This window comes from Pelecanus crispus, chromosome 6, assembly GCF_030463565.1.
Source record: "Pelecanus crispus isolate bPelCri1 chromosome 6, bPelCri1.pri, whole genome shotgun sequence".
Classification (NCBI taxonomy): Eukaryota; Metazoa; Chordata; class Aves; order Pelecaniformes; family Pelecanidae; genus Pelecanus; species Pelecanus crispus.
In genome coordinates this window covers 56,397,990-56,412,638 of record NC_134648.1, presented here as the reverse complement: position 1 = coordinate 56,412,638, position 14,649 = coordinate 56,397,990, and the positions used below count along the sequence as shown (strand labels likewise).

General features: G+C 46.5%; 1 protein-coding gene across 1 annotated transcript in view; it reads left to right on the top strand.

Annotated features, from left to right (window-relative positions):
- Positions 1-3,100: 3,100 nt before the first annotated feature.
- ITPK1 (inositol-tetrakisphosphate 1-kinase) overlaps positions 3,101-14,649 on the top strand; it is a 161,576-nt gene continuing 150,027 nt past the window's right edge. Inside the window, exon 1 of the mRNA XM_075711801.1 lies at positions 3,101-3,230. Coding sequence (XP_075567916.1) covers positions 3,136-3,230 — 95 coding nt within the window. The 5' untranslated portion in view covers positions 3,101-3,135. The remainder of the gene's footprint in view (positions 3,231-14,649) is intronic.

Genomic DNA, 14,649 nt, shown 5'->3' with positions numbered 1-14,649 from the left:
TTAAAATGAAGGAATTTACCAGCCATCTCCTTCCTAAGATTGAATCTGGTCTCCGATACATGTCATTCAAGTTCATCTATATTGGAGCAAAGCAAATTCCTCCTTTGTAGCTCCTGTGCTTCATTTCCACAGGAGCCAAGAATGCTCAACACCTCTGAAAACCTGTTCTCCCATATCTGGAAAGAAGTTAATAAATCTTTCTGTCTCTGCAGACTGTGTTTTAGATTGGTCTGAAACAGTGACATTTCTTAAAGAAAAAACATTCTGAACGAAATAATTTAGGAAAATGGCTTCAATAATGTCATCTTTCAATACATTCATCTTCCATTCTGATACAAATATAAATTTTGAGCTTAATATATTGATGCAAATTTTAATAAAGTCTAAAATAAGTCCAGTAAAGTGATAGCTGAAATATAGCAACGATACTACCAAAATGAAACACTTCAAAACAGGAAACCCAAATCAATTTGTTTCAGGATTCTTACTTAATTTTAATAATGTTTGATAAAGTCTTGTATTTGGACCTTTTTCAGTTACAAATTTTCCTGAAGTTACCACGCTTCCCTGAAATGTTTAAGTATCAGTGAAACATTCTGCAGCAGGAATCCTACTATCAAAATATTTACTAATTCTAATTACATTAATTGCTAGTTTTTACTTTCATTATAAATGATCCAGCCACCAAGCCAGGAGGTGTGGGGTTGCTGCTCTACCCTTAACTGGTTTAGTGGTGGACTTGGTAATGTTAGGTTAATGGTTGGACTGGATGATCTTAAAAGTATTTTCCAGCCTAAACGATTCTATGATTCTATGAATTAATGAACCGTGCAAAAATTTGTGAATATACTTAAGATAGAAAGTGCTCTGAAAAATAAAGGTTATAAATTATTTGCCACCGATATGTTAAGATGAAGGAGAAAAATATTTATTCCTCAAAGGCATCACAAATGGAGAAAAAGTACTATAATCTACATTTTCAAAAAACATTGGTATGAGCTGTTTGGAGGCGATTCCACTCCCTGCCTACTTTCTAATTTACTCCTGGTTTAGGATGACTTTACTGTTCACGTAAATAACAACAGGAGTGTAGAATGGTCTCTACCCACTCCCTAGGTCAATGACCCCTTTCGTATTTCTTAAGGCTTTCCCCCTTCCTTCCTGTGAATGTACGCACGCTTCTACCACTCTTCCGATTCTCTGCTGAAGTTATTAAGCCGCATTTGTTGTGGCACGGTGAGTCAGCAGAACTCGCCGAGCAGTCTCAACTGTACAGGGCTCCACGCCTGTTCACAGAAAGGGTCATCGTAGGAGCATCATCTGCATCTCAGATGCAGGTACTGCCAGCCACTCTCTGAAAGACAAAATTGTTACAAAAGCTATGCTTTCCATTTGCAAAGAGACAGAGAAAAACGTTCAGGCTGGATGATACTCACTTCAGATGAAGAGGGGAAACAAAGATGGGAAAATTAGACTTGTGATGCGAGAGAACCACAGTAACTCAGACTGAAAGATTCCTCCTCTGAAATGAAGCACAGAACAGCTGCCTTGGTATTTAGGAAAGCACAACCCAAAAATCAAAATGCCAGCTCATGCTGGCAATTGCCTGCCTTCTGAAAAAAAAAAAAAAGTTGAATAAGAAATAGCTCTTATTGAAACTTCTTTTAAATCTTTACAGATACTTGCCAAACGCTGGAAGATACTTGGTTTTGCAGTGAAAACTCCTATTGACTGGAACCTTTTTCCTGTGAAAGACGTGCACCTTTACACCGAATAACCATTTTTAGTAGCTCTAATAGGAAATATAAGTAGCTGTATAACGTGTTCTTCGTTTGGAAACCCAAATCCCAGGGCTCGTCGGCGGGCCTTGCTGCCGGCGCGCACCGGACGCCTGCGGCCCCGTGAGCACGGCGGGGGCTGCACCGGCATCGGTCCGGCCCCGGGCCGGGGCGGCACCGGCACTCGGGCCCGGGCCGGGGTCCCCGAGGGGTTTGCCCGTGGGAGGCGAGGCGCGGCCCGGGCCCGGGCCCTCCCCGCCGGAGCCCCGGGGCTCGCCTCGCGGCGCCGAGGGGGCAGCGCGGGGGTTGCCCACCCGCTGCCGCCTGGAACCGTTTAAACGTAACCCCGGGCACAGCGTTCTTGCCCTGAGTTTTGACGCAGACGGCCGAGGCCGCGTTTCTTCCCTTCTCCAGGCAGCCGCTTTGCGGGCAAGGCAGCGGGGCGGCGCGGGCCGCCCCTCACGGGGGCACGGCTCGGCTGCCCTCGGCGGGCAGGCCCCGGGCCCTCCGCCCGGTCGCGGCTCCGGGAGGGGCCGGAGCCCCGCGCTGTGCCGGCAGCAGGCCGCGGCGGGCAGAGCCGCAGGGGAGCGCGGCGCAAGCGCCAGCGCCGGGCCGGGCGGCGGGGCAGGGGCCGCGCTGGCACAGCCCCCGCCGGCGGGGCACGGCCCCTTTAACGGGCCGGCGCGGCCCCGGCCGCCCCCTGCTGGCGGCGCCGCGGCGGGCGTGTCCCGCGGTCGCCCGCCCGCCCCTGTGCTGTGGGCTGGGCGTGGGGAGAGGAGGGGACGAGCCGGAGGAGGAGGAGGAAGTGGAGGCGGCCGCGAATAGCGGGCAAATGGGGAGCTGAGCCGCTGCGGCAGCACCGCGGCCGCGCAGCAGCAGCAGCAGCGGCGGGCGGGCACGGAGGCGAGCCGGCGGCGGGGTCCGTGCGGGCGGAGGCGGCCCGGGAGAGGGGCGGCGGGGGCGCCGCGGCGGGTGCCGCTCGGCGGGGAGCGGCGGCATGCCCGCTCGGCTGGCCGCTGCGGGGCTGGCGGGGGTAGCGGCTTCCCCGCAGGCGGAGGCACCTTCTCTGCCCGCCTCGGTGAGCTGCCGGCCGGTGCGGGGCAAGGCCTGCCGGGGGCTGCTCGCCGCTCGCCGCCGGCGGTGGAGGCTGCGCCTGGCTCGGTTCAGCGGCGCAGGGCGGGCGGGGGGGAGGTAGCGCCGGCGTCCTCCGCGGGGAACCGACTCATTTTCCTTTCTCTTCTTTCCTTAAAGCCGTTGCTTGGCAGGCGCCGAGTGCGAGCGGTGGCCGGGCTGCCCCCGCCGCCCCGGGCTGATCCCCCTCCTCGCGGGGCGGCCGCCGCCTCTCCGGGCCGGCAGCATGCAGACCTTCCTGAAGGGGAAGCGGGTGGGCTACTGGCTGAGCGAGAAGAAGATCAGGAAGCTGAATTTCCAGGCCTTCGCCGAGCTGTGCCGGTAAGGAGGCGGCCCTCGCCGCGCCGCGGGGAGCGCCGGGGCGGCCGCCGAGGCGGTGGGGGCGGGCGGCGGCCGAGGGGCGCGGCGGCCCCGGGATGGGGCTGGGGCCGGGGCCGGGGCCGCTCCGCTCCGCTCCGGGCTCGGCCGTGGCCTGCGCCGGCCCTCGGGCGTTTTGCGCTCGGTGCGTGATTGCCCTCAGGCGGCCCTGCCCGCCAGGACCGGGGGGAGGCAGGGCTGGCCGGTGCCCTCCGGGCGCCCCGCTCCGTGCCCGCGGGGCCGCGGCTGAGCTCTCCCGCCTGCCGCTCACCTGGGCGGCTGCAGCGCGCTCCCGGGAAGCTCGGTCCGGGGCGCTGCGCGGCGTCCGTGTGCGTGTGAGAGGGCCCGGCACAGCCCTGGCTGACTGCCCGGGTGAATGTCAGTCTGCCGCTTCCCAGGAGGTCTCCGGTATTCCCGGTGAAAGCCTCATTTGGGACCTCTGCGGACCTCGCTAAGATTTGGAGTTGAAGCCGAGTTATTATTAGGAAGCGTGAAATGAGCGGGAATAACTTTCCTTCGTGTCATGCGAAAACACATGAAATTAGGGTGCGCGAATCCCTGAGCGAGCTTGTATTCACCTGAGATGCGGATGAGATGTCTGAAGGAGGTATAACTGCATCTATTTCTGCAGTCCCAGAGGTGAAGGTTAGTTCGATAAGCTGTAATTAGACTTTATCTGAATAGCTTAGAGGATAATATATGCAGTATATTACACAATTTTATTATTTAATTGGCAATGTAAACTCCATGTGGGTCCAAGGTCTTGTGACACATGCATTGCAGCTTCTGATACTGAATAACAGCTTTTTCTTACTTATTTCATTCTAGCAGTAAATATATAGCAAGTATATGAAGTAAGTTTTGGTAATCGAAAATATTCTAAGTAACCCATGTTCTGGTTTCTGTGAAGTCTGTTCAAACTTTGCAGAATGTATTTTATGAGACTTCAAATATACTTTATTAAAGCATGTCATGCTAAAAACACCAATCCTTTTGAAATTTCTGTTGGCAGGACTTGCTCCTTTCTGTAAAGATGAAGGAGGCACATGAAACAAAAAACTATTTTGAGAAAGTGACAGAAGCCTTTACATCAGCTTGTGTTCTTGGCATTCTGTATCTTCTCTGTCAAACTTCAGCAAAACTTAGCAGAGTTTTTTAAAATACAGAAAAGGCCCCAAGTTCTGGTTTAAAGTCTTTTTAAATTTCATATGACTCTCCCAACAAAATACTTCTGGATGAATAATGCTAAGCTCTGACCTTGCCTAAGAGATTTTTGGTTAGTTTTTGTGACGCTCAAAGTAAGCATAAGTAACCTCCAGTAAGCATAAGAAAAGTGTCATTTCCAGGTTGAGGTTTGGTATAGGCCATTTTTCATGCCCAGAAATCAAGGGGAATCTCAGAAAATACATAAAAAGCTTTTTGTAATAATTTGTCTTTCATCTTTGGTATTATATGCTGTACGTTCTTATGTTTACGAATCTCCAAAAGTGACTTTCTGCCCTCCACTGTCCTTGTTTCTCTTTTTGGCTAAGTTCTTTGCTTCATTTTTATCTACTTCAGAAATTCCCTATACTTGTGTTACATAACATGGATCTACAATTTATTTGTGTACTGTACAAATCTATTAATAGTTTTAGGTCCTCGTAGTGCTGTGAAAATTGACCCCAAAGTGTCTTTCTTGCTACACTTTACTAATTTCTTGATGAAAAGTAGGCTGTCTCGTTCTGTACGGGCTAAGCTCACTTTGAATAGCATTTACAGCCATTGGGTAGATTTATCTCTTCAGTCATGCTTTGATATTTTTAAAATCATTTAATATTAGCCTTTCTCCAGAAGCAGAGTTAAGTGTTTGGTTTGAAGATCAGTACAGTCACTGGAGCAAATTGCGCTGGTATCTTGGATGCTCTGTAACTTCCATTGATGCCAGTGGGAGGCTGCATTCATTTAGGCAAAGATTTCAAGTATTTTATGCATAATATCTACTTGATTACTTGTGTGTTTATAAGCTTTTGTTGCTGTAGAAAAAGTGGTGCCAAGCTCAACACACATCTTACCAGAAATACTGTGTATGGTAGGAATAACGCACGCGTACTCATTCCCGCACAGTGATTCACGTGTTAGGAGTGGACTATGTGTCTGTCTGTCTCTACTCTACGCACTTTATGGTGACTGTTACTTGGAATTTATTTGCCCGTTGCCTAGGGATATACTTTCTGGATGACTACAAAGTTCAGTTTTGTTTGTATGGGTTTGCAATGAAGCGGTTATATAATCTGGGAAAGTAAGAGAAGCCTTCTAATGAACTCCTGAAGCATGCTGGGTTTAAATCAGGAGTATTGTTAGGATGAGAAAAATCTTCATTTCTTTGCAGTCTGTCAGTGCAGCCACTTCTACTGCAAAACACTGGTGTCCTAGAGGGATCATGGATGGACATTTCCAAATCTGTTTGAACCATCCTCTGAGAGATAGTCTTAAGTGCTGGACCACTTTCTTAAAAGCGGTTCCAGGTTTTGTCTCTAGCAGCACTCGTAAGCTGGAATGTTGTTACACTGTCCTAGCTGAAATGAGACATGAGCCAGTGTGAGTGGACCAGCAATTAAGGTGTTGCTTTGGGGCATAGGCAGGCCTGCTTTCAGGTTTCTGCCTCACAAAGACTGGGCAGGAATCTTAAATACTTTCCTCGTGTTTGTATCTATCTTTAAAGTGCAACTTAGGCTGCTGGGTTTCAATAGGGTTTCCCTGTTAAATTTTGGCGTCTGAATTCTTCCAGTTTTGTTACTGGAGCACTTACAGGCACCTGCCTTCTTTTCTTAAAATTTTCACTTGATTACGTAAAGTTCTAGTAACACGTGTGACTGACACTGCAGTTGTCCTGCCTGAACACAGTGTCTTGGGGCTTTTGCCTAACCTTTGTATGCACAAGGTAATCTGCCTTCTATCAAAGGCCTTTGAGCTCACCTGCACTTTTGGTCCTCCCTGCAGCACACTAGGTATGTCCTACCTGAGCTGTATTCTTCGTAGAGCGTACAGCCTTGGCTGTGCCTTCCAGGTGTAGCCCAAGGAGATGAAAGCAGTGCCTGTGGTGATATCTACTTCCACATTTATAGCCTAGACCAGTGGTTTCCAAATTGTTGGGTTACAGCCCACTGCAGCCCTTAATGCTTCTACATCTCTTTCAGGCTTCTGAATGGTGTGGTGAGCAAAAAGACCGTGTGGTTTCAAAGTCCTGTTGCAGAGGATCAGTGGTCCCTGCATAGCACCTTGAGAGCTGTTGACCTGGAGGACAGAGCACTTGCCTGGCAAGTGGGAAGCCCGGTTTCAAGCCTGCAGCTGATGTCTCCCAAGGGAGACTGAACTTGAAGATGGGCCAGACTCACTCTGATCCTCTGGCTGAACCTGCTACTGTGTATAGAGAGGAATGTGAGTTCCCTCCTTAGTGCCAGGATAGCCATCCTCCATGCTATGTCTGTAGCACCCTGGCGGGAGCATTCCTTTGGGATGAGGTGCTTCCTCAGTTCTGGTCTCTGCTTCCCACAGTGGTTTTCAGTTCCACCCAGCAACTCCTTTCTACATAAACTGTTGGTGGAGTAAAACTTTTATGTTCCTTTCTGTGCATGGGTACAGTTTCAGTGGGGAGAAGAGAGTCTCTGTCTCAACCTTGCTGATAAGAGGGCATTCATATTTGAGTTGTCATGTGGGATTGAGCTCTTCTGTGTGGAACAGGGCATTTAGTACAGGCTTCTTATCTCCTCAGTGAATTTATTAGTCACGAGGCAATTTAAGAAGCTACTACTGCCAAGTTGTCCTGTGCTTTTGAGTGAAGCTGCTAGTTAGGTCACCATGCTTTGTGTTGAACTTGGTATTATCTGCATGCTGGCATATATGCTGCAGCTGCAGTTCCCTGACTAGGGCCCCTTATGGGACTGCAGTGTGCAAATGTCTGGTTTGTGCATCTCAAGCAGACTTCCCTGTGAGCCTTTATGTTCAGCTTCACCAAGGTGATGGCATGGTCTCAGAGCTTTAGGTTGCTGGCTATTGGCAAAATATAGCCTGCCAGAAAGTAAGGCAAGGTTTCTAGGGACTCCTAACTGAGAATTTAGGAGCCTGCGATGTAAGCGTGTAGTTCTGACATTGTCATGTGTCCCTGCCACAGCTGAAAGGAACAGTTCATCCTTCCTCCAGCTGGTTGGTCTCGTCCTCTGTCTCGAGCTGGGTTTAGCGGTTGTGCAAAGACTCTCAATCCAATCAGTTCCCCGCTCATCACATTGACCTTGGAATGGTTGTCACCATGCAGGTGTATGAGCACTAATACAAGGTTAGGGAAATGGAGATGCCCCATTCCATTACCGAGATGACAGAGCTGTGGTGTGAATTGCAGATGGTGGTAAAGACTCTTGGATACCAATATTATCCTTTTGTAAAATATGCATAGATACACTGCCAGGTATCTCTGGACGTTGTGAATAAAAAGACTTCTGTTCAAGCCATGTGAGGAGTGGTGGTGGTAGTACAGAAGAATGCATATATCTGTTCAGAAGATGAATTGTGTGTGTGTTTGGCACCAGTTCAGATTAGTGAGGTGCAGCCATTTACAAATGGCTGTTCGCTCTATAAAAGCCTCCATTTCCTTGGTGGTTGTTCTGCATGTCATCCATTAATACAGTCTCTTCTGAGAGCCACGGAGATGTGAAGCAGTAAGGTTATGGCAACGTGGATAAGTTAGTGATAGGAGGTGAAGTGAAACATACTTCATCCAAGAGGAGATAATTTAAAGTCACCCTGTTCTGAATGATAAGCTACTTCTCGGTTATTTTGGGCAAAAGCATTCACATGTGCAACTCTTAAGTTTGCATGGTAATGTGGTAGCTTTTCTGTGTAGCTATATACATAGTGAGTCAGAATTTCCTCTTTATATCATGTAGAAAATGAATAGCAAAGGAGTTGAAGAGTTGTCTGAAGATGTAATCTGTGCCATGATAAATCTTGCAGTTCGACAGACAGAAGAACTGTGCTTGTACATTTTAATGACCAGATTATTTATGGTCAGATTTTATTGTGCTGTGTTTTTTCATAAAAGCAGGGTGAGCATCTGGGAGGAAAAAGTTCTCAGGAAATTATAGCCATTCTGCGAAAATCAGATTTTGCCCACAGAAGAAGAAAATGGAAGTGAGGTAATCGAGAATGCCTTCTAGTAAAGCCCAGTTGTCTTGATTTTTAGTGAGCAAGCCAAATTGTCTTCTTCCCTCCTTGGGAGATCATCCATGACAAACTGGTAGCGTTCATTGACACACAGGAACCTAAGGCTTCTTGATCTCTGAGCAACCTGATCTAGTTAGAAGCTGTCCCTGCTCACTGCAGGGGGGTTGGGCTAGATGACCTTTAAAGGTCCCTTCCAACACAAAGAATTCTATAATTCTGTTCTGTGATCTTGTTTGGATTTCCAGGTGCTACCCACTGCTGAAGACTGTTCTGAAACCAGACCATGTTCTTAAATTGCTATCTGCATCAGTTTAGCAGGTCTTTGTTTTGGTTTTATGCAAGGAGAAGTACTTTTCTTTGGGTATGTAGCTCCTCTTAGAACACGCATCACCTGTACTGAAGACCATTTGGGTATGACAGGTCACTGTGGTGGGCTGGTTTGGTGGTTTTGGTGTTTGGTTGGTTGGTGGTTTTTTGGGGGGCTTGGTTTTTTTGGGGTGGGGTTTTTTTTTGAGTTATGATGAAGCTGTTTTGATGCTGGTACCAGATCAATCTGCTGAACATCACAACCAATGATTTTTTCCTACTAAAATATTAGTATGCCTGATTTAAATTTCCGTGTGACTTGAACTTGCTCTTTTTTTTTTTTTCTTTTCTTTTCTTTAAACTAAATTGATTCTTCAACTTCTGCCCATTTCATTTCTGTGACAGATAGTTAAGCCTTCTTTTGGCACATATGAGAAGCTACTCTGTTTAGTAAATCTACCATAAAATGGTAAACACTGTTGTCGGTGCTGTAGATCTGTGTGGCTCTCTTTTTCTCTTCTGAACTTTATTTGTGGTCTCTCATGTGCCATGGCCTGTGCACAAGAACCTAAACATGAGTTTTAAGATAAATTTAAGAATAATGCTGGACTGCATGTATTAAATTAATCTGTTTCTTTATATAGCAGGCCATGAAGTACATTGCATATTTTTTCCAGGAAGAACTCGGGGGATTTTCTTTAACCCCAATTCCCTGTGAAAAAATACTACTTTTGTTAAATGCCTGGCCTGTTCCAGTTAGCTTTTATAGCCTTAAAAGCTATAAAAATAAAGCGTATGTGTGTTGATCAATAGCTCCCATTGTTGCTTGTGTTAGTCTGAAATACTATATCATGAGAAGTAACTGGGGGCCAGATGGGTGGGTAAGTTTCTTTGACATCAGCTCTAACAAAAACCTACAACTAGTCTAATGGTAGAAATTGTACTAAGCTGTGAAAAAGTGTTGAAGGTAGTAGCAAAAAACTGTCTTGGAGGAAAAGTTCACTGTATTTCTGGGTTCTTGCTCCTTCTTGCAGTAGTCTGTAGAGAAGACTACATCCCAGAAGAACTGGATATGTGTGCGTTTTCTTAATCTCTGAGAGCACGCACTTACAGGCATCCTTCTCACAAAAACCTTACTGCGTTATGCTTGCAGAACCATTCCATGGGACTGCAGAGCACAGCCACTGGGCAACGGAAGCGACTGTAACAATCACCCTTTCATAGCGTCTCTTGTTTCATGATCTAGCAATCATTTACCTTAGGTTCAGGAAGTTTGCGTCCTCCTTACAGTACATCCCTTTACCACAACCTGTTTGAACTGATATGCAGCAAGGAACAATAATAAGCTTGGTCAGGTGGCAGCTCTTCCGAGAAAGATCTGCATTCTTTTGCAGATCACAGGCTGAATACAAACTGTCAGTATTGCCAAAAAAGAAAAAAAAAAAAGCTCATGTCATCTTGGGGTACGTAACTTGGAACACAGCCTGCAAGGCGTGTGAAGTAACGCTTCCATTCTGCACAGCACTGATAAGACTGCTGCTGCATTAGCCTCACCTACTTCCTTTTGTTTGGGGCATGGCATTTCAAGGAAAAGGCAGATCACCTGCAAAGTGCCCAGAAGAGAACAGTGAGAAGGATCGGAGGTCTTGGATAACGCAGTACAATACACTGTATTTTCAACATAAAGAAGAGGAGGCTGTATATGGATCTTGGGACACTGTAAAAAGCTGTTGTAGGGGGGAAAAAAAGATACAACCCCCCCCCGCCCCCGTGTATTCCCCAATTCCACTAGTGGGCTTCAGTTGTGCCAAGAAGGAGGGATGATAGGTAAGTGGAGAAAATACTGTGATTGTCTAGGTAGGCAGTGGAATTCATTGCTTGAGACTTCCAAGAGCAGTGTGGACAAACATGCTGGGAATGACGTGGTCTCATTTCAAGGCAGAGATGTTGACTTCTCCGTTGTCCCTGGTTTGGTCCAATCTGTAATAGCATAGAAGGTGCCTGAGAAACAGTTCTTTGTGTACATTAAACAGTTTGAAGTCCCTTTACTGCTTCAGGAATCATGACTTGGGAAGTCTGGGCACGCAATCTAAATGTGTGCAGCTTTTTCAAATATATAGGCTCAACGTGAGAGGGGTGTCAGAGATGACTGAAAGCGTTTGCTCTGCCTTAATGTACTGCACCTGGGAAGCACTGATTGACAGTGTATCTCATGATATTGGCCAGAAAACATGCTATTCATCTCCACAGTTGACACTTTTTGGTGAGGTGACATTCTTGAACACGTTCTGAGGAAACAAGGAAGCAGAGCATGTGAAACACACTAAAATAAGCATGATAATAGATAAACAGGCACCTGTGCTGAGCACATCTGTGCCATAGTGTTGTGGAACAAACCGTCTTCTGTCTGGTTATCTTCTTTTTCTGATGTTTGAGTTCAGTGTTCAGTCCTTGAAACAATGGTTTGTTTTGTACTGATGGAATTTAACTCTCCTCAGAAGGCGTTATGCCCTTTATATGATCAAGGAGGAAATTGCTGATACTTCCATACTTTCCAAATAATACACAAATACTAGTTAGTATTCTCTCTCTCTGCAGAGAGGAACCCTATTTGGAGGACAACCATGTACTTTAAGAATGGCTTTCAAAACGACTGAGTTTCATTGCGGGGGAGGCATGTCCTTTAGTTCCAAGTAAAATGTCCTTAGTTGTAGTTCTCTTTCCTCCCTGCTTGGGCTATTTTGGCTGGGGTGTCATTGCCACTTGTACAAATGCTGTCAAATAATTCCTGTGAATTGGGAACCAAAGCAGCAGTCTGCTCTTTCCCACAGCTGGGCTACTACCTGTGTGGGCAGGAGGGTGTGCGCTCATTGAGGTTGCTCTGAGGGCTCCCAGGGGTCTGATCTGTCGAGCGGAGAAAGTAATGTTTCTAGATCTAACGGTACTTTTAGGAACGTAATTGGCAGAGCCAGGCCCAGAACCTGGAAGCAGGTTCAAGTTCATGTTGAGCTGTTTAATCGTCTCCCCTTGGATGCCAGTCAGTGAAGATTTATAATGCGTCTCATTTTGTCTTGTCACATACTGCCGAGTCATGCTTGCTTGCTTGGAAGAATTTTAAGTTGGTCCTTCTTCCTCAGAACCCAAGGCTTATTTTTGCTCTTCATCACACTCCTCCCAGGCTCTTCTTCCTTCTTGTCAACAAGCCATCTTCAGTCCTTTCCCTCGGTAACCCATTGGTTCTGCATGTTCGGTCTGGGTCCCAAGGCATTGCCTCGTGAAACTGAATTCATGGTGCCACTGGCAAAGGAGGAAGAGTACTTGAATGAGACATGTCTGTAGCAAAAGACAAAACACTAAATCATGAGCTGTGAGGCTGGGATGCTCCTGGCTATCGTTCTGAAGGTCCATGTTTGTCCTGTCAGGCCACGCCACAAACATGCGTGCATGTTGAAGGAGTCTCCCCTCCTTGGAGAGTGCTAATGGACTAAAAATTGGTGCTTTAAGAGGCCTGGTTTGAGTTGAATGTTTTGGCCAAAAGTGACATAGTTGTCCTTTTCTGAAATTGTGTTTTTTAAAGTACTAGTGACTTTTTCTACTTTCTGTAACTTTTTCCTGAATGTTTGGTATGGGTAAGTACATGTAGTAGTGTAATGTTTGTTCTTAATAGCAGAAGGAAATAGTTCAGAGGGTTCTTTGGAAACAAGGCCTTTGGCACTGCATGTTGTAGGCTTAGTAATGACTCGCACTGCCTAACCTTGATAAAGTTATCTGCGCATTGGGGCAGCTGGTTAATAGGTGATAGAACAGGTGATGTCTGGGGTGATAATGGCGCTGGAAGGAAATGATATCATAAAGGTCCACTTGTGGCATGCCACGCCTGCCCCATCTGCAGCCACAGCACTGCAGTCCTTTCTCCCTGCCACTCAAATGACTTTGGTGGTTACAGGAACTGGTGTAATGACTAGGCTTATTCCTTATCTTGTCAGCCTGGTTTCACTACAAGGATGGAAAGTGTCATCATTGTATAGGTGGGCTACGAAACACTGCCTGTTTCAGCAATATGCTATTTTAGTGAGTCCAGCAGTGACTGCTTAAACCCGATTTGGGTATGTCATTTCTTAAAGGTGTGTTTCAATGAGAATCTCGGTTCTTTCCTTGTAGTCAAAAAACGAACCGCAGAGATGAATGTAAATACTGATACTGTTGCTCTTTAGCTCTGTCTGCATGTGATACAGCTGTGTGTAGATGCTTCTTTGTTCAGCAACATGCTGTTCCTTTGTGTTACAAAAACTCATCTCAGTTCAGGAGATTCTACAGGCTGAGGATCCAGCCCTCTCTGCCTGCTGTCACTTGCGTCTGGTACTGGTGCAGCCAGCATGGGCTCTCCTTGCTGCCATTTGAAAGTCGAGGTTACTCCTGCGCAAGTTCATCAGTATGTTTTGTTTCATAGCAGGGGCCCTAACTGCTCGGATGTGTTTTGGTTGACAAGCCAGCTGACGAGTGTGAGGCCAGCTAAATAGACCTGAACCCGGCCAGCTGGGACCTGAATGATGGTTGTAGCAGATGCTTAGAGAAAGTATGAGGCACAGAGCAAATGTGCTCACCTTCCCCTTGGCAGACCCTCTTGCCTTCTGCCAATCACTGGTTTACAGACTCTGGTGGCAGCAGTTGTGTCCATGGTACTGTGTTTAAGAGCCACAGATGGATCTGCTCTACATAAACCTTTTCATGCATTTTTGAACTCACTTCATTCCTGACACCACAGGAATGTAAGAAGGCTATTGGCGCATGTTGGCTATTCTCTAGTTTTGCTGTGAGTAAAACATGACCAAATATAAAGTTGCTTCTGCTGTGTTGTGGGTTTTTTGTTGGTTTTGGGCTTTTTTTAAAACCTGTAAAAGAATAGGCATTACTTATTTTTAAGTATATGTATACACGTTCATTTTACTAAAACACCCTGGCTCTTGACCAATTAAAAAAAAAAAATATTTCAGTCAAGATGTCAGAAGTCAAAAGTTCTCCCCAAAGAGAAAAGAGTTTCATGCTAAAAATAAAAAAAGCTTGCAAAGAGGGAGGAGGAGGAACTAACTAGAAGCTGGGTACAGTTTAGGAGCCATCTTCTAACTTCATCTAGTGCATGCTAATCTGTGACTTAAAACCAGCAGCGGAGGGTTTTGTGAAACCTGCCATCCTTGTAATTGAAGAGGATGGTGTCCAGGTCCACATTTGCTGCCTGACCAGGTTAGGTGGTAACACAGCAGAGGAGCATCCTCCAAAAGTGAAGTACAGTATTAGTACTGCACTAGTAATAGAAGCCCTGTCTCTGTAGCATTTATGTCAAATGTAAATTCATTATCAAATAAAATCTGTACCCATCTTTTGTCTGATACTGAGCACATTGAATTTTTCTGGTCTTTTTTGTTGGTTTTTAGTTAACATTGCCTTTCTGTAGTTTCAGGTATGGCTTTAAGAGTTGCTTCAACTCAGCGTTCTTTCACACTGTTGTCTAACACAGATTTTCTTTGCCAGTCTTTAAGCACGCAGACTTGCGTGCACTCAGACCAGCCTCATGGTTTTAGAGTTACTGCGCTGTCTGGCACAGGTGCATGGCGATAATGTGTCAACTCATGATGTTTCCATCACACATGGCTTTAACATTAGTGTCCTGGGAGATAGTCTGGTTAAACCACATTATCAGAGACTCTTTACAAGGCCCCCTGGTATGATAGAGCTGTGTGTGAAGCTCAGCATTCAGATATGCTTGCTAGTTGAAGGGGTGGGAAGAGGAGGATAGAGGGAGCTTGTTCTCAGGTTGCCTGTGGTGCTGCTCTTGTTTTGTCGACAAAGAGGGGCTTAATTCACTGGAGCTGTCAATCTG